At 39.2% G+C, this 19890-nt stretch overlaps 2 protein-coding genes across 2 annotated transcripts; both read right to left on the bottom strand.

The window, feature by feature from the left end:
- Positions 1 to 9490: 9490 nt before the first annotated feature.
- On the bottom strand, positions 9491 to 10429 carry LOC138800021 (taste receptor type 2 member 40-like). The gene has a single exon (XM_069981831.1). It carries the CDS (start codon positions 10427 to 10429, stop codon positions 9491 to 9493), a length of 939 nt encoding a protein of 312 aa, XP_069837932.1.
- A 3569-nt stretch (positions 10430 to 13998) lies between these two features.
- LOC138800022 (taste receptor type 2 member 8-like) lies at positions 13999 to 14937 on the bottom strand. Its single transcript, XM_069981832.1, has one exon. It carries the CDS (start codon positions 14935 to 14937, stop codon positions 13999 to 14001), a length of 939 nt encoding a protein of 312 aa, XP_069837933.1.
- Positions 14938 to 19890: the final 4953 nt, after the last annotated feature.

Consider the following 19890-nt stretch of genomic DNA (forward strand, 5'->3'; position numbering starts at 1 on the left):
GAAAGACCTGTCAGTTCACACAGTGATGCGAGCGGCCCCGGCCGCTCGCTTCACTGTGTGCAGGGAGAAGCTCTGATGCGGGCGCGCACTGATGCGCCTGCATCAGAGCTCTGCGGCTGGAAAGATCATCCGCGATGATCCGGGCACAGACCGGCCATTCCGTGACCCGGCCGGGGTCACGGAACGGCCGGTCTGATACAGTGTGTGAACATAGCCTTATAGTAGAAATGTCCTTTGTTGTCCATTGCAACCAATCACAGCTCAGCTTTTATTTACAAGGGATCATAAATATTTGAAAGCTGAGCTATGATTGGTTGCTATGGGAAACAAAGACTGCTTGATAAATCTCACCCATTGTCTTTATCTTATACTAAAATTAGTTGGATGATGGGAAACATTTAAACTTGACTCATTTAAAAAAATAAAAAAGATGAGGTGCAAGTACTTTTTTACAGGATTATATGAGTGTTTAGCAGTTTGTTTTGCTATTTCTAAGCCTATTTGGGTAAGGGCGCACTTGGTGGCCTAGTTGTATTTTTTTTAACAAATTGGCATGAAGCTGGTAATGATTGATGTTTGAGGGAAGGACCCATCTAAAATGTTACTATGGGACCCAGCCTTCTTTAGTAATAGCCCATAAATGGTGTAACTAGGTAAGAAGGGATGGGTAAGACTGCTGAACGTTCCCAAATCTCTGTGTTTCAGTGCGGAAATCCGTGTTCTGGTCCGGCATTCAATTTAAAAAAAAAAAGCTTATTAAAAAACTGATGAACAGCCAATCATCAAGCTTTCAGCCTGTGGAAATGCATTTACAAAGCTTTTACCCATTGCAGTGGGGGGAGAAATTATACGTATTTAATGTCTGGAACTCCAGTCTTCTGTCTTTACCATACCAGCACATGTCGCTAGCTGTGTTTCAGTTGGCTTCTGCAATGTCCATGGGGGTGTTTTTGTTTCCAAAAAATGGTGTATTTTGTATTTTCTTTTTTCAATCACTTTACAAGCTTAGTAGTTTAAGCTGTGTGATAGATAATGTCCATTACTTAGCTGTGGCTGACACTAACCCTCACATTATTACTAGTGATGAGCGAGCATGCTCGTCCGAGCTTGGTACTTGATCGAGTATTAGGGTACTCGATGGTACTCGTTACTTGGACGAGCATCTAGCGATACTCAAGAAAATCTCATCATCCGTTTCCTGTAAATTTGGGCGCTATTTCTCAGCCAATAAACATGCAGGAGACTCTGGTACATCCTGCGATCACGTGGGACCCATACATGTCGATAGCAGCAATTGGTTGGCCAGATCAGATGACCCTGCCATATAAAACACGCAGCCTGCAGTACTTGCTTCAGACGCATGTTGTGAGAGATCAGGGAGCTGCTGCTTCTCAGGGAGAGTGTCAGTGTAGGATTTAGCGTTCCACTAGGCAGGGAATACTAGCAATACACACAAACAGCCCTCAATCGTCAAATGGTTTTTTAATAGTATTACTACAGACTGCTGGCTGGGACTTGCAGTGCTGCTACCACGATTTAACCAGCACACTGTGGTGATCGGCTGCTGGCAGAAAGGGGACATTAGGTGTTGCATACAGACCCCTAAGAAGTGCTCAGTTTACTCTTTTTTGATTTTGGGTCTGGTGGTCCTGCTGTACTATATTGGATTGCTGGGATTTGTAGTACACCTGCATAGAACTTCACTGCTCATTGGACGGGGGTATCCCAGCGTGTGTCTAGGTCCAGCCACTACCAGATTGTACCATACAGCCCCCCTAAACTAGTGGGTACTATACTGTATTACTGGGATTTGTAGTACACCTGCATAAAACTTCACTGCTCATTGTAAGGGGGTATCACAGTGTGTGTCTAGGTCCAGCCACTATCAGATAGCACCGTACAGACACTCCCCCCCCTAAACTAGTGGGTAATACACCGTATTGCTGGGATTTGTAGTACACCTGCATAAAACTTCACTGCTCATTGTGAGGGGGTATCACAGCGTGTGTCTAGGTCCAGCCACTACCAGATTGTACCGTACAGCCCCCCCTAAACTAGTGGGTACTACACTGTATTGCTGGGATTTGTAGTACACTACACTAGTGATGATCCCTTTGCATCCCTTTGAGACAATTGCCAGACCCTCAAGGATTAAAGTCAAATTCAAAATCAAAACAGCGGTGGGGGGAGAGGGGGTAAGTCACATTATGCCATGCTCTGGCGTCACACTACGTCTGCAGAGGAGCAGGACTGGTTGCCGGGGGCCCGCCGATCGCCAACCAGCCAGCTGTTTTATTTTATTTATTTATCGTCTAGCCGTGGCCGGGGCCTCACCATCCCCCCGTCGAGAGGCATCAGGTGTACCCTTGATGGTGACTGACAGCTGGCCTAGCCAGTTAACTGTCAGCACCTAGGTTTGTGTCCACTAAAAATTCCAGCGCCTGGACTCACTCAAATTTTTGGGTGGGCTCACTTGCTTCCTCACTCACTTTTAATGGTTCTCTGTGTGCTCAATGCCATGCAGTGTCTGGCCTAACTTTTAGGAGGCTCACTTGCTTCCACACTCACTTTTAATGGTTCTCTGTGTGCTCAATGCCATGCAGTGTCTGGCCGCTCAATGCCATGCAGTGTCTGGCCTAATGTTTGGGAGGCTCACTTGCTTCCTCAGTCACTTTTAATAGTTCCCTGTGTTTTCACTGCCATGCTTTGTCAGGCTGATTTTTTGGGTGGTCCATATGCCTACCTCTGTTTTAACCAGGCTGTTGCACAGAATTAGGCATAATGGTGCCATTAGGCAGCCTCCGAGGCATGCATACATGCTGCCCCTGCTGTTTCCTGTCCATTTCCGTTGTTTTTACATCAATTTCTAAGGTTGACAGGTTTTCACACTACCTTCACTCTACCAAACTTGAGTCTCCTGCAAAAATGCCCGAGTCTCCCATTGACTTCAATGGGGTTCATTACTTAAAACGAGCACTCGAGTATCGGGAAATACTTGTCTCGAGTAACGAGCACCCGAGCATTTTAGTACTCGCTCATCACTAATTATTACCCTAGTACCCACTACCACAGGGATACTGCGATAAGCCAATTCGTGCCGGGGCCATGCTTGTAATCCAAATTCACTCTTAAACCAAAGCACATTTTTCCATAAGAAACCAGAGAAATGCAGACAATTGGTTCCACACCCCAAAAATAATGATTTATTATTCTGAATAACATGTAAAACAGATGAAACAAACATTCAGAAACAGCAGAATATGTAATATTATAAGTTACTGTACAGTAATGGAAAGGATGGGAAACACAAGGGCGGACAGAGACTGCAGGGAGCAGGAAGGAATGAGCAGGGCAGATGTGGGCACATACATGCAGCACTCTCAGTCTGGGTAGAGAGGGGTTACAGCTATGATGAGATTACCCCCACAGTCCTGTCCCCTGATGGAAGCCCCAGACTGAAGTGGATCTGTTAAGATTTGGAAGGTGAGGGAGACTTCCTGGGTCAGAGTACAGTGCTGTAGACCCCGCTACGCAGACCATGTCCCTCCCTCGCGCTCCCACCCAGTACAGGGAGCTCTTAAACCAAAGCAATGCTCTTAAACCAAGTCACAATTTTGAAAAGCTGTGAGCTCTTAAACCAAAACGCTCTTAAACCTAGTTACTCTTAAACCAAGGTACCACTGTGTGTATATATATATATATATATATATATATATATATATATATATATATATAAAATTTGTCAATTGTGTATTGTCTTTTTTTACATGACATATATAAATCCTGAGACTTTCATTCTATTTCCCATATTGCATACCAAAAAATAGCAAATAATTCATCTGTGAAGGAACCTAGAGAGGCAAATAATGGGCTCCAAATTAGTTTCCTATGTTTAACTATTGAAGCCTATCATTGTGTAAGAACATGGACCAACCAGAGAGCTGGTACTGGTGTACTAGTCATGTTTATTTCACTTAAAGAAATGAACGAGTCTGAGGATATCTAGAATACTGTTGTGCTTTAGACAGATATAGGGTTATTCCAAGTTAAATCAATGTTTAGAACGGGGATTTAAGTGTGGTTTTAAATGGAGTGATAAGTCACCTAGGTTTGCCACCATTCCATGTATTGCCTATCAATAGTTGTTTGTTGGTGTGTCAACACCCAGCAACCCGGCAATCAAATGTTTGTTACTTGCACTAACTGAAAACGGAGGTGGAAGCGATTGGCTCTGTAGTGGTAGCGACACTACTTCAATCAAAACGGAGGCTGAAGAACCCAGTGCCCAGTGCCATTATCAAAGCAAACATTTAGAGGCAGTGTGCATAGATAATACTATTCACAATATATACCTTTTATACTACTTAGCAACTTTGTATATATTGGCTATTCATATATAGGTATATATGTATTGGTTTATTGGTCTTAAAGGGGTTATCCAGCGCTACAAAAACATGGCCACTTTTCCCCCTACTGTTGTCTCCAGTTCAGGTGCAGTTTGCAATTAAGCTTCATTTAGTTCAATGAAACAGAGTTTCAAAACCCCACCCAAACTGGAGACAACAGTAGGAGGAAAGTGGCCATGTTTTTGTAGCGCTGGATAACCCCTTTAAGATGTGCCAGCTTGTTAAACACTTTTTCTCGCCACTGGTGAAGGGTGCATGAAAGATGTCATGTGTAACTCTGTAGAAGAGAGTTAAAAAACATGTTCCCACCAGCTTTTAGTTAAGGCTATGTCCCCATATCTTTTTTTGGCCATTTTACGGATGTCTTATTAGGTGACTGTGATTTTGGCACCAAAACGTGGTTGTAATTTGGAAAATATGCTCATAATTTACATAATACGACTGTGTTTTGGTGTCAAAATGGCCAAAAAAAAAGGATGTTGGTACACAGCTTTTGGGCCATGTTCACACACAGTAAAATAAAATCTAAATGTGAGCATCATTTTGGGTAAAAAAAAAAAAAACAGTGTGTGAACAGATTAAAAAACAGGTTGCAAAAGCCAGTCATAATAATGAGTATGTTCATTACTTAAACAGTCGTAATCAATTACAGCCATTATTCTACACTCTGTGTGTATTGTCGGTTAATTCCCTATTGACTTCACTAGAGAGCATTATGTATGTATTAAATACGGCTATATTTTTATTTTATTTTATGGTGCGGTCATAGCTTTACAGTGGAATCTATCATATGCAAACACATAGGTCCACACACAATATCTAAGTAAGTATAGTAATATAATTTACTGAAGCCATAAAGGTACATACAGTACTAAGCAACAAGTGAGCTACAATATACACAATAAGTGCTACAAGATATAAAGTAAACAGAATAATGTAAAACAATAAAATACACAGCCTTAATGTAAGCTGTAAGGATATTACAAACAATCCAAGGGGATCTTTTGTTAGCTGTTGTCCAGCACACGGAGGCCAAGAACAATCTCACACAACCATCTGCATAGGGCCATTGCAGTGTTCCAGAGCCAATAGAATGATGGCTTCTCCTTTTTTTTTTTATAAATTCCCTAAGGTCTTTTCAAATCTTCTAGAAAATGTCTTAAATATCAGCACACAAATACACAGTTTATTTACTATTAACTAAGTTTCCAGATTGGACAAAAGAACAAAACTGTTAAGCCAGACTTAAGTTAAGACATTCAATAATTAAAATTTTACTTCAACCTTGTATTACAAGCCAAAGTCTGCTATATTTCAAACAATAAATAATACAGGTATTAGTTAAATTAAATTATTCGTACAACTGACCAAGAACTTTTATGTAGTGACAGAAGCTTCACTGTTACCAGGAATAGGATTTACACCCAAGACAACCCTCAATTCGTTTGACAGCTTTCTATTTCCAGAAATCAAGACAACTGCAACGGATGTTGGGAAGCTAGAGAGCACCACAGAAGTAACAATATTTATCACACTCCCCACGTCTTGCATTCCAGTATAGAAGACATTGAGCATTCCATAGAAAATGAGGTGAAATATAAGGAGCAAAGTCACAGTTCTGGCAGCTGATATATGAGATGATAATTTTGCATGTGTAATACCTTCATTGTTTTTCTTGATTTGTCTCATGTGCTTGTAGATAGACCTGATGAAGGAGCCAGCAGTAAAGAAGATGATTGTGAAAGCCACAGAAGCCGATATAATATATACTAGAAACATGCAGTTGCATCTGCTCTTAAAATTCATGTGATTAGATAACGGTAAAGTTGTAACATTGTCATTGGGGAGTGAACTATCTCTGTAAATGTCCCAGTACGCTGGCAGTCCAATAGTCCAAGATATGACATTTGAGAAAACTAGTAGCCAGGAAACAATCACTGGAAGCTTTGCCTTCAGCTTGTAGAATATTCTCCCATTGAGATTGATGATTTTAACGTAAAAGTAGAAGCACAAAGTAGTGGAGCACCAGAGACTGGAGAATGCCAGAGACGTCATAATAACAGCCAATGAGTTGACTATCCAGACCTGAACGTAAAATTCCACAAACAGATAGAAACAGATCTCGTTGAAGACAAAAGATCCTTGGAGAAGTAAGTTTACAAGTGCAATGGAGATAATGATTAGGTCAACTGGGCCCAGATGATGGGTCTTTAGCCAATCTAGAAACTGCACCACTAGTATAAATAAGCTTCCAGCCGACCCAGTAACAAGAAAAATTACATGAAAAACTACCGGAATTATTATGTTAGCATAAAACATGTTGGAGTTCAGTAAATATTAGCTGAGCTCAAAAAAGTCTGTTGGAATTTTTTCGTTTCAGTTATTTTTCTAGAATATCTAAAATTATTTTCATCCTTCTAGGAAAACATTTTGAAAAAAAAAAAAAAATCTTTTAAAATTCTTCATTTCTTTTACCCCATTTACCTTTGCTGATTAGAAAGGCTAAATGCATCATCGAAAGTATTCTCTTAGATTAAATATTGGTGCCACCCTCTCAGCCAATGTTATATCTGTTCTCTATTTTACAGAGGGACACAGTGGTAGGAAAATATTTGCAAATATAAACAATTGATTTGACATTTGAGTATTTCCTTTCCGTGACATACAGTATATACAAATTCTGAGGCTTCGTTCTATTTCCTTTATTGCATGTCACACACCCTACGCGAGTCAGAGAAAATCTACTTCCCTGTTGTCCTACATAAAAGTAAGTAAAATATATATGTATATTATTGTAGCAATATTTGCTACTTAACATTTGTAAAAGGCTGACTTGTTATCATTTCACCGATGGGTGACTTTTCCTATATTATGTTTGGATTTGTCTCCTATAAGACAGGGAGGTTACAGAAATATATTTTCTTTGATATATTAGTTTTTTCTTTATAATATCAATTAAGAGGTGTTAGCTTACCAACACATGTATGGCATACCACAGGATATCCAATTTAATCTAATAGCAGTTGTTACAAAAATCCTATTTATGTACACTGGATAATCCAACCCTTCACAACTGCTTAGAAGGTAGTAGAGGTCCCTAGTTATAAAGTTAGATGAAGATCCCAGAAGTGGTCTTGTGGATATGTTATAAATGTTTGAGATGGGAATATCCTTTTTAAAGGTGTTGGTCACTTTTCAGTTGACAGAAAGATATAGGGGGAGATTTATCAAACTGGTGTAAAGTAGAATTGTCTCAGTTGCCCCTAGCAACCAATCAGATTCCACTTTTCATTTCTCACAGATTCTTTGGAAAATGAAAGGAGGTGGAATCTGATTGGTTGCTAGGGGCAACTAAGACAATTCTACTTTACACCAGTTTGATAAATCTCCCCCATAGTGTTGATAATATAAGATTTACTCATATAGGCTATGTTCACACAACGTAAAAAAAAGAGAAAAGCGGTCCGCATTTTCTTTTTAAAAGACATCCGTTATTGCAGCAATGTGATTGACTTCAATGCAATGCATTGAAGTCAGTTGAATGACGGACGTCCAATGCATACAATGCATAAAATAATGGACGTTGTCTGCGAGGATGTCAAAATAATGATTATCTCAATTACTTTTGGATGTCTTTTGCAAACAGCAGACATTATTTTTAGTTGTTTACACGTTTTTTCTTTTTTCACTGTCCTTTTACTGTTTTTACTATTAAATTCAATGGCTTGTCAATTAAAGACACTCAAAGGCCAATTAGTCCACCTAGACTAGAATAATGAACCAACAGCCGCCATTGCACTGATGAGCAGCCAAACAGTGAAAAGACATCCATCATTTTAAACAGAGGGGAAAAACTGTTGTGTGAACAAAGCCATACAGTGCTTTCCACCTCTGATATATGAAGCTCCACTCCCTGCCAGCTGGATGGCTTGCCTTTCCATAAGATGGTGTTCGATGGAAGAGCATGTGACAACATCTCTTCCTCTACCATTCCATTTTTGCTAACATATTAAGTAAGGAAAATGCATCCAACCTATTGCAAAGGTAAACTGGAGCAGTTAGCCTTATCAACCAATCAGATTCCAGCTGGCATCTTTCATAAGCCCTTTTTAAAACAAAGGCTGTAGTCTGGTTTCTGTGTACAATTGCTCCACAATTGCGCAGGTTTTGCCCTCTTTGCTCAGTTTTACTCTCCCTCAATGTTTTTGCATCTTTATGAAACCTTTAGTATGTTTTGTAAAAGTACTGTTTGCCATTAAATGTACATGTTACTATTGTACAGAACTTTCCAGTCACAAAAAGTGTTCGCTGCACACATTCACTTACATGCTGCACTAATGAAGGACTTCACTTCTTTCAAAAGAACATACAAAAAGAGTCTTAGGGCCTGTTCATACTGAGCAAAAGTGGTTGAATCTCAAGTGGAGCCTGCGCGGCAGACACTACTTAAAATTCCGCCTGTCCCATTGATTCAATAGAATTTCTCAGGCGCCTCCGCTCTCCATCCAAAGAATTGACAAGTTAATTCTTTGAATGGACAGTGGATTGACTTTAAGAATATCATTGAGTCTATAGGACAGGTGAAACTTTAAGTGAAGATCACTGTGCGGACTCCGCTTGAAATTGAGTTTTTAGATCAATTATTCTGTTTGTAATTAGTTACTCAGTGGTCTTGAACTACAACTTCCAGCATGCCTTATATGTGTTTCAGGAAAGGTTCTCTGCTTGTGTTTAGTTGCTCTGTGGTCTCCTACATACAGTATGGCTCTCTAACTTTTGTATATACGTGTACAGTATGTATGTGTATTGAATAGCATACTTGTCTATGCTATTGTGTCTGGCAAGAACACATATACATTGCAATGTTTGTTGGTTTTTTACAATGTAAGCCAATAGATTCTACTGTATGCTATACAATCCGATCTAAAGTACAGACAAAAGAGATATAAGAAATCTTCGTTATCGAAATAGCAAGACAATACAAAAAGCCATGCTCTATCATAAAGGATGAAGACAAACAGTATGCAGGTGAATCAAAATACAGAAGAAATAATAGGTTTTATAGGAAGCAGATTGTCATACCTCTAGTGGGTAGTTACAGGGACTTCAGTATGAGCAGTATGAGGTCTCATACATAACAGCTTCTTTAAGCTGTTCGACAACTTTGGGTTTCCCAATATCAATGTAATCGAGTTAAATGTTGAGAAACTGGAGACCACCATAAATGAAAGGTCAAACATCAAGGTGCCGGCATTTTCTGCTTCATTAAATAATGAACTCAGGAATCCATAGAATATCAGATACAGTACAAGGAGAGAAGTCACAGTTTTAGCCGCCAATAAATGGGAATGAATTCTTGAATTTCCGGAACCTTCATTGTTTTTCTTCATCCGTATCATGTGCTTACACAAAGAGGTAACAATGGCTCCAGCAGTGATAAATATTATAGCAAAAGCAATGGCGGCAATCATTGTGTAAATCTGAAACAGACATTTGCACCTGCTTCTAACAGCAAAGGAAAGAAGTGAGGTTACATTTCTGGCAGTGACAACCTTAATGTCCGTATAGAGATCCCAGTAGGCTGGTACTCCGAAAGACCACGAAGCAGCAATAGAAATAATGAGTAACCATGGTACAATGACTGCAACCTTTGCCTTGAGCTTGTAGAAGAAAGATCCTTGGAAATTGACAATCTTAATGCAATAGTAGAAACACAGGCAGGTGGAACACCAAAGGCTTGAGAATGCCAGTGAGCACATGATGGCCACCAAAGGAATAACCACCCAGACTTGTCCGTAAAACTCCATAAACATTAAATTAGTAATCTCATTGAATGTAATTGTTCCTTGATAGAAGATATTGATGACAGCAATGCTGCTGATTATAAGGGTGGATGGATTGACATCATGGGTTTTTACCCAGTCTGAGAAATAAACTATCAGGATGAATAGATTTCCTAATACTCCAGTCACCAGAAAGAAGATATGAATCCCAACTTGTAAAATGGGATTAAAAGAAGGCATGTTGGATCAGGAGTGGCTTGAGAATAATGTGCATTGCCACCTTGAAGTAGTATGGCAACCTTTGACTTGTGTACTAGGTATTCCTACTGTAATTATTTATATGCATTTTGCATAGACAATTTGTCTTACATCCTTTGGCTTGTTGGTAGAAAAAGGTCTATAATCCTTGAGGATTGCCTTACATCAAATGTTCCTTTGCCCTTTTATAAAGTGAGAAAGGAAAATATGCTTGGCAGATTCATTCCTGTACATATTGTGTATGTGGTTTCTAATACAAGACATTTTTTTTGCTGCCGAGCCCTGTGGATCTAGCATTGTAAACATACATTACTATACCAAGCTGCACACGTAGCACATGGAAATGTTTGCAAACTAACCAAAATTCCCATTTATACACTTGCAAAGCATGTGGATTATATCTATCTATCTATCTGATTCCCCTCATATAGTGTTAACGCTTGCAGCCTTATGATTAAGGAAACAGCACATGGAGTCATAAGGGTCACAGTCTAAAAAATAAAATTGTGCAGCGTAATAATGTCTGTTCACTCTCTATTGCTGTTGCTGTTATAGAGTATGTGCATTGCAGATTGGAATATACCATTCTCAGTCACACACATGTCTATGAGAGAACTTTAAAGTGAATGTACCACTAGGTACATCGCTTTGTGTTTTTTTACATGAACAGACTGGCACTGACGCAGGGATGTTGGTGTCTCAGTCCATTTGTTTTAACCACTGCCCGGTTCCCGCACACATCACTGGTCTGCTCCCAAGCACTGACACGACATGAAGCACCTGGGGGGGGGGGGGGGGCAGCTGGCCCCCAGTGTGAAGATATCCCCTCTGTGACGCAGCTTCATTGATTCTAATGGAGCCATGTCACAAAGGGGAGGGGGTTTCACCACACTGGGGGCCAGCGGGGCCGCCCCCAGTGCTTCATGACAGGCCTGTGATCTGGAATAGACCAATGCCGTGTATGGGATCTGGGCAGTGGTTCACAAAATGGACGACGCCACTGGCATTCCTTCGCTAGCGCTGATCTGTTCATGTAGAAAACACAAAGCAATGTACCTAGTGATACGTTCGCTTTAAAGTGAATTTCAGCTGCAATTCACATTTAAAATTGCTGACACTTTAGGCTATGTTCACATAAAGTTTTTTCAGCTCCGTTTAAAATGACGTCCGTTTTTTGAGTCTAAAATAACGGACATTTTTTAGCAGTCTGGCCTCCCCTTAGTGCAATGACTGGTGTTTGTACATTATACTAGTTTGGGATTACTAATTGGACTTTGGCTGTGGCTTAATTGAAAAGTCCATTGAATTTAATAGTAAAACGGAGAAAGAACGGTGACAAAAGAAAAACTGTGTGTGAACTACTAATAAAAAACGTCCGCTGTTTGCAAAAGACGTCCGAAAATAATGATTATGTTCATTATTTTGACACCCGCAGCAAAACGTCCGTTATTTAATACACTGTGTGCATTGGACGTCTGTCTTCCCATTGACTTCAATGCATTGCCATTGCAGTCAGTTAAATCTCGGCAAAAATGGACATTCTTTTAAGTATTAAAATTGGACCCCTTTTCAATATTTTTGATGTTGTGTGAACATAGCCATAGATAGATGTTAGGGCAAGGAGACAGAAGGTACCCTTCATATATCTGTTTGTGCTTGTCTGCGTAGAGAAATGCTTTTATTTTCCTGTGCAAAGTGTCAAAGAGGCTCCCGACTCCCAAGCAGGATCAGGGATGGGAGGGGGTGAGGAGGCATTCCAGTTTATTAGAAACAGATAAGTGAAAGTACATTGAACATTTAATTTATGGGTGTAGAGAGCATTTTAACCTGACAATCTCTGGTGGCTTCTAGAACTTAAATCAGATGGTGTGATGTTACTGAGCCAGTAAGGAAAAATTACATGAAAAGCGACCAGAATTATTATGTTAACATGTTGGTAGTCCGTAAATATTTCACTGAGCTCAAGAAAATTTTTTTCCAGAATACTGACCCCTTTATTTTTGGATCATTCTTATTTGTTGAATTCATTTTCACGCTTTTAGGAAATCATTTGGAAAAAACTTTATCTATCTATGTATCTATCTATCTATCTATCTATCTATCTATCTATTATCTATCTATCTATCTATCTATCTATCTATCTATCTCCTATCTATCTATCTATCTATCTCTCTATCTATTATCTATCTATCTATCTATCTATCTATCTATCTATCTATCTATCTATCTATCACTTTAGTATATGCTTGCATCATCTGTGTGGTTATTTCTTTTGGGGGGGGGGGGGGGGTAGAGGGTTACTTATTCTTTGCTTATTGATCCCTCTTTACTTTTGTGGTTTCACAAAATTAATAGTGTTCCTTTTTTGCCCCCTTCCAACACATGTTTACGCAACATTTTTTTTGAGGTAGTATTTTTGGCTGAACCTTATTTTGAGGTGAAAATACAGCCATATTTTACTAAATTTCATCCAAGTAAAGGACATAATCATTATTTTATGTGTATCAGTGTATACACTGATATCCAATTTCCCCTTGCCTTCAGTGGGGCACATTATATTTTTGAAATTACGGTTGTAACTTTTCCTGACAAATATGGCTGTCTTTCCCCTTATTTTTATGTTGTGTGAACAAAGCCTCAAATTACATCTTCCATACATTCACGGCCGTTTTATACAGTATACATGAGTCCTTTTTTTTTACCTACTGTGAACTAGTATCCACTTACAACTTTATCCATTTGTTTTTGTCAATTGATTGTGCTTGTGAAAAAAAAGTAGAAAAAATTGCCATAATGCCATCTTGACAAATATATCTCAGTGAAGAAAGTACATTCAAACTTGTGCAAAGGTAAACTGGACCAGTTGGCTTTAACAACCAATCAGATTCCAGATCACATATTTGATATGCCCTTTTTGAAACAGAGTCAACAGTCTTGTTGGTTGCTTTACAATTACTCCACTTTGCACTGGTTTAGCAAAATCTCCATCAATGTGTTTGCATCTGTATAAAAGCTTTGATATATTTTATGGGAGCACAGCTTACCACCTAATGTATTGTACACTTTACTTTGTCTTTCAAAAGAACATACCATGGTAGTCTTACCTGTACATAGTAATGTGTATTTGCTGCAGACGAGCCCGGCTACATCTAACAGTTAAAAATGGATATTACGAAAATTCTCAACCTGTGATCAGTCAATCACTGATCTCCAATTCTGATTATGCTCCCATATTTGTGTTTTTGCTGCGTTTCATTGTTTACATGAATAGAACCTCAATTGTCTGTGCGACCTCTGTAGTGTGATCATTATTACCAGGCTTATATCGATTGTTTATGACAAACTGTTACTAAGGCTTTCCTCGGACAAAAGTCTACTTATAATATGAGCTTGCATAGGGCACCCATAGAATAATAAATAAGAACTCTACAGGCAAAATAAATATTTATTTGTTGCAGAAATATCAAGACAATATACAAAGTTATGCTTAATAAAGGATGGAAATCAGTATATAAGTGAATGGAGATACTAAGCAGCGGGTCATCGTATCTCTAGTGGGTAGTTACAGTGACTTCAATATTAGCAGCATGAGGTCTCATGCATAAAAGTTCCTTTAAGCTGTTTGACAACTTCCGGTTTCCTATTACAAGTATAATAGAGTTAAATGTTGGGAAACTGGAAATCACAAAAAATGAAAGGTCAAATATCAGGCTTCTGTTATTATCCACATAACTAAATAATGAACTCAGGAATCCATAGAATATCAGATACAGTACAAGGAGAGAGGTCACAGTTTTTGCCGCCAATAAATGAGAATGAATTCTTGAATTTCCGGAACCTTCGTTGTTTTTCTTCATCCGTATCATGTGCTTACACAAAGAGGTAACAATGGCTCCAGCAGTGGTCAATATTATAGCAAAAGCAATGGCGGCAATCATTGTGTAAATCTGAAACAGACATTGGCACCTGCTTCTAACAGCAAAGGAAAGAATTGAGGTTACATTTGTGGCAGTCACAACCTTAATGTCCATATAGAGATCCCAGTAGGCTGGTACTCCAAGTGACCAAGATGCAGCAACAGAAATAATGAGTAACCATGGTACAATGACTTCAACCTTTGTCTTGAGCTTGTAGAAGAAAGACCCTCGGAAATTGACAATCTTAATGCAATAGAAGAAACACAGGCAGGTGGAACACCAAATGCTTGAGAATGCCAGTGAGCACATGATGGCCGCCAAAGGAATAACCACCCAGACTTGCATGTAGAATTCCAGAAACATTAAGGCAGCGACCTTACCGAATGTAATTGTTCCTTGATAGAAGATACTGATGACAGCAATGCTGCTGATTATAAGTATTGATGGGTTGCAATGATGGGTTTTTACCCAGTCTAGGAAATAAACTATCAGGATGAATAGATTTCCTAATACTCCAGTCACTAGAAAGAAGATATAGATACCAAGTTGCAAAAAAGGATGAACAGAAGACATTTTGGATGAAGAATGGCTTGTAAATAGAGTAATGTCCACCCTTTTCTTGTAGAAGGATAACAACCATAGACCTATGCACCAAGTTTTTCTATTTTAATTTTGCATGGACAGTTTGTCCTTCTTCCTAAGGTGTGGTGGAAGAAAAAGTCCTATAAATTCTAAAGGATTGCCTTTTATGAAATGTTCCATTCAGAAAGAAAAACAAAGCAACTAGAGCTGACAGGTGTTTTTTTGCTGTACATTATATGTCTTCCTGTACAGTATATGTACCTGAGAGAGATATGGTTTCTAATACAAAACAATTATTTTTGTTTTAGATACAGCCTTGGAAACACATGTTACTATACAAAACGGCACATATATCACATGGAAATATTTGCAAATAAACCATATGCAAAAGATGTGGATTCCCTATATCCATCTTGCTTCGCCTCACATAGTGTTAAGGTATTTCGTTTTATGATCAGGAAATACCACAATGAATCGTTGACAAGTTATACAAAACAAATTAATGCAGCACTTCAATATCTGTTCGCGCCCTACAGCTAGTGCTGCCATTATATGTGAGTTGCAGTTTGGGATCCACTATTCTGCCCAGTGTCAGACTGGGGTATCTGGGGCCTACCAGAGAAAATGATCCTCGGGGCCCACCAATGAAGAACCAGTGAGAAACGACATGTCAGTCAATGTTAATGCAGGTTCTAGAGCTGGGGGCCCACCAGAGGATTCTCCGGTCCTCTGGTGGGCCAGTCCTGCACTGATCCTGACGGTCACACACATTTGTCTATGAGAGAACTGATGTTGCTTCTATCTCTATGTGATTAAGATATGTTGTATAGTAGTTATACACTGAGGCTGTGTATACATATCCCTGAAGCTGTGTGATCCATCTACAGCAATATGGCCACTTATGATGGACAGTTTTATACAATTTGTAAACCGTATGCTACTATGCATTGCACCACTTTATCAGACACACAAGGTTTGTGGACCTCATAAATTTAGTGTTTTATGGTGGATTTCAAGATTGTGAAAATAAATAGGTTCAGACACAATAGTGAGGGCCCTTTTACAGGGGTCATTTATCGGTATAGGAGCGCTCATTTTCTCAACAATCAGCTTGTATAAAGGAGCCATTGTTTGTGCAGCCATATAAATTATCTTTATTGGGTGATATTTGGCAGATAATTATATATATTAATTGTAGCATCTCTTACTTGTATACCCCTAAGCATTATGCATCTATGTGACAATGTAATTTGTCACAAAGACTTGCACCCCCTCCTTACTTTGCCAATTCACAGGTAAGTGAGCAGCGCCCATGTGACTAAAAATAATAAGGCTTAATGTTCATGTGTACCATGTACTAAAATTGGGAAACCAACAAATGGGCTGTATCCACTGCAGATGCCATACTGTATGTTAAAGGTGCAATGTGGGAACACAACCTTTCAGCACTTTGTGTGTTTATCCCTGCTGTGCTAGCCACTGTGGCTAGTGTATGTGGCAAGTCAAGATCCCACCTATAAGTTATCTCTTTCTTTTTGTTTTTCAGATACCAATATCCTGAAGACTATGTTGGATTAGGTAGAATAGGATGACTTGCAGGTTTAGTTTTTTAATAACATTGTCAATAAAGGGTGTGGGTATTATTTCAATAAAAAAATAAATCACTGTAAGGCCATGTTCACACTTAGTATAACACCGGCCATTCTGTGACCCAGCTGGATCACAGAATGGCCGGTGTTACTAAAGATGATCTTCAACACGGGTGCGCCCGAGAATTCGGATGCGGGCGCACCCGTGTTGCCCACATCCCAATTCACCGCTGCACACAATAGAGCGGATGGAATCCTGGCCGGAGAGTATGTGTGTATATGCTCTGGACATGATTCTATTCATTTACATACAACGTATGTGTTGTATAAATCACGGCCATTACATAGTAACATAGTAACATAGTAAATAAGGTTGAAAGAAGACAAGAGTCCATCAGGTTCAACCTAGGGAAACCCTACTGTGTTGATCCATGGAAGGCAAAAACCCCCACTAGGGAGACGACAACCACCCCACCACAGGGAGAAAACTCCCCCCCCCCCCCGACTCCAATGGCAACCAGAACAATCCCTGGATCAACGTATCATCGGAAATCTAATGCCCATAACTTGTAATATTATATTGTTAAAGAAAATCATCCAGGCCTCCCTTGAACTTATTTAATGAATCTGCCATGACAACATCATGTGGCAGAGAGCTCCACAGTCTTACCGCTCGTACAGTAAAGAACCCGCGCCGATGCTGATGATAAAATCTTCTTTCCTCTAGACGTAGAGGATGCCCCCTTGTCATGGTTACAGACCTAGGAGTAAAAAGACCACTACAAAGATCTCTGTACGGTCCATTCATATATTTGTACATTGTGATCAGATCGCCCCTAAGACGTCTTTTTTCTAGCGTAAATAACCCCAAGCGTGATAACCTGTCCTGGTACTGTAACCCACCCATTCCCTTAGTGACCTTTGGTGCCCTCCTCTGCACCCGCTCCAGTTCAGCTGTGTCCTTCTTATATACCGGTGCCCAAAACTGTACACAGTATTCCATATGTGGTCTGACCAGTGATTTATAAAGAGGCAAAACTATGTTCTCATCTTTAGCATCTATACCTCTTTTGATGCATCCCATTATTTTATTAGCAAATTGCAACAACAGTCGTGATTGATACAACACATATGTTGTGTGAACATGGCCTAATGTTGTATTGTTTCTTTCTTTATTTTTTTAACTTAATTTACAGGTTTGATAGTGAAAGTCATTGCTAAGACAGTGTACATGACTAATCTGGTGCTTAGTGTTAGTGTTTAACATGGCTAACACTAACCCCTGCATAATTAGCCAAGTACCAACCATCACAGGGGCAGGGGTACTGAGAAGAACTGAGTACAATCAGGCCCGGAACATCAAAAAATGATGATGTGGTGAGAACAGGCTAGTATTATTAGATTGGAAAGGACCAAAATAAATGAGCCTTCCCATTCTACTACTACTAGGCTGCTGCCGCTGTTTATTTTGTTATCTGTCTGGTTATGAAACGGAGATTGGCCCCTACATGCTTTTTTATCATTTGTTTGGCAGGACAACCAAGAAACCAGCAATAAGGTTTTGAGTACCCAAGGTTCATATAAACAAATTTAAAGTGTCACTGTTTTTATTATTGTTTTTATTTTTTTTGCAGAAATCAATAGTACAGGCAATTTTAAGAAACGTTGTAATTTTTATTAGGCAAATATGCCATTATCTGCATTCAAAAAAACTTTTCCCAGGCCCCCACCCTCCTCTCTCTCCTTCACTGTTCATTATCAGGAAATCTCAACTAGTTTATATCAGTGGAGCCCTGTCTAATCTATGGGGAGGGGGAGGAGGGATATTAGTCACCAGCAGAGAGCAAAGATTACACAGTGGGAGCTGTGTAAAAGTCGGTATTCAGAGATCAGACAGGCAGAGCTTCAAGTGCATCTGTACCAAATGTCATGCTCATTCCTAAGAGAAGTTAAAAGCAGGCATATTTGATGGCCTGCAAATAAGACTTCTAACCAAAGACAAAAAATTCCTTAATACCATTAAAACTATAGAGAAGAATGCTTGGTCTGCCTATTCTGACCTCATTACAGACTTTTTTGGCAACTTTAAGGCATAAAATTAAAACCTTTTAGTTCAAAATGTATTGATTTCTTTTAAAAGATTTGGGACAAACATGAGTGTTAAACTGCATTTTCTTCATAGCCACCTGAACTACTTCCCTTCAAATGTGGGAGGTATGAGTGAAGAACAAGGAGAACGCTTTCACCAAGACAGGGCAGATGGAACACAAACATGATGGCAAAATACTGCTGGTGTTTACAGAGTGACAACCCTGATCATAACTATTCCAGGGCATCCAAAAAAAGAATTGCGGAGGGGAGATCCCTTCATCTCACCTGGCCAGGCCTCAGTGGGCACTGATTATGATCCCATTTCGGCAATCTGTAGTTTAATAAAAATCTTCATTAATAAAAAATTCCATGTCCTAGTAAAAGTTTAAATCTCCCCCCTTTTCCCATTTCATAAAGATAAATAAACATATTTGGTATTGCCGCGTTCGTAATTGCCTGAATGATTAAATTATCACATTTCTGATCTTGCACGGTAAAAGGTGTAAGCACAAAAACTTGCCAAAGTGAATAATTGCAGATTTTTGGTCACATCAAATGCAGTAAAAATTTTTATAAAAAGTGATCAAAAAGTGGCATGTATGCAAGCAAAGTACTGATAGAAAAAACACATCATGGCACAAAAATTGACACCTTACACAGCCCCTTAGACCAAAGGATAAAAATGTTATATTATTATTATTATTATTTATTTATTTATAAAGCGCCCCTAATTCCAGAGCGCTATACAATAAAAAAGCAACAGGCAGGAACAATACAAGATCAGAAGACATTACGTGAAGGCAAAAGACAGACTGGTACATGGGGGAAGAGGACCCTGCCCGCGAGGGCTTACAATCAGGATGGTAATAGAGCAATTTGAAGAACTTAGTTTTTTTTTTAAGTTTACATTTTTTAAAAGCCATCAAATAAAATAAAAGTTACATATCGCTGTAATCATATTGACTTGGGGAACAGAGATAACATGTCAGTTTTACCATAGGGTGAAAGGTGTAAACACAAAACCGCTCAAAATAAAAAGAATTGCACTTTTTCAATTTCAATGCACAAAATTTTTTTTTCTGGTTTTGCAGTATATTTTTTTGAAAAATTAAGTGTGTCATTGCTAAGTATAATTGGTGTCGCAGTCAGATCCTTTGATTTGGGTAAAATCAGCAAAAATATTTAGGTCAGCAGAATTTTCACACTTTGTAAGACCCCGGCCGGGTCACGGAATGGCCGGTGTCTGTAACGCCTGGAGTAGTGG

The sequence above is a fragment of the Dendropsophus ebraccatus genome, chromosome 8, assembly GCF_027789765.1.
Source record: "Dendropsophus ebraccatus isolate aDenEbr1 chromosome 8, aDenEbr1.pat, whole genome shotgun sequence".
NCBI lineage: Eukaryota > Metazoa > Chordata > Amphibia > Anura > Hylidae > Dendropsophus > Dendropsophus ebraccatus.

Coding starts and splice junctions, on each gene's coding strand:
- LOC138800021 (XM_069981831.1), bottom strand. CDS start 10,429: ATGCCTTCTTTTAATCCCATTTTACAAGTTGGGATTCATATCTTCTTT.
- LOC138800022 (XM_069981832.1), bottom strand. CDS start 14,937: ATGTCTTCTGTTCATCCTTTTTTGCAACTTGGTATCTATATCTTCTTT.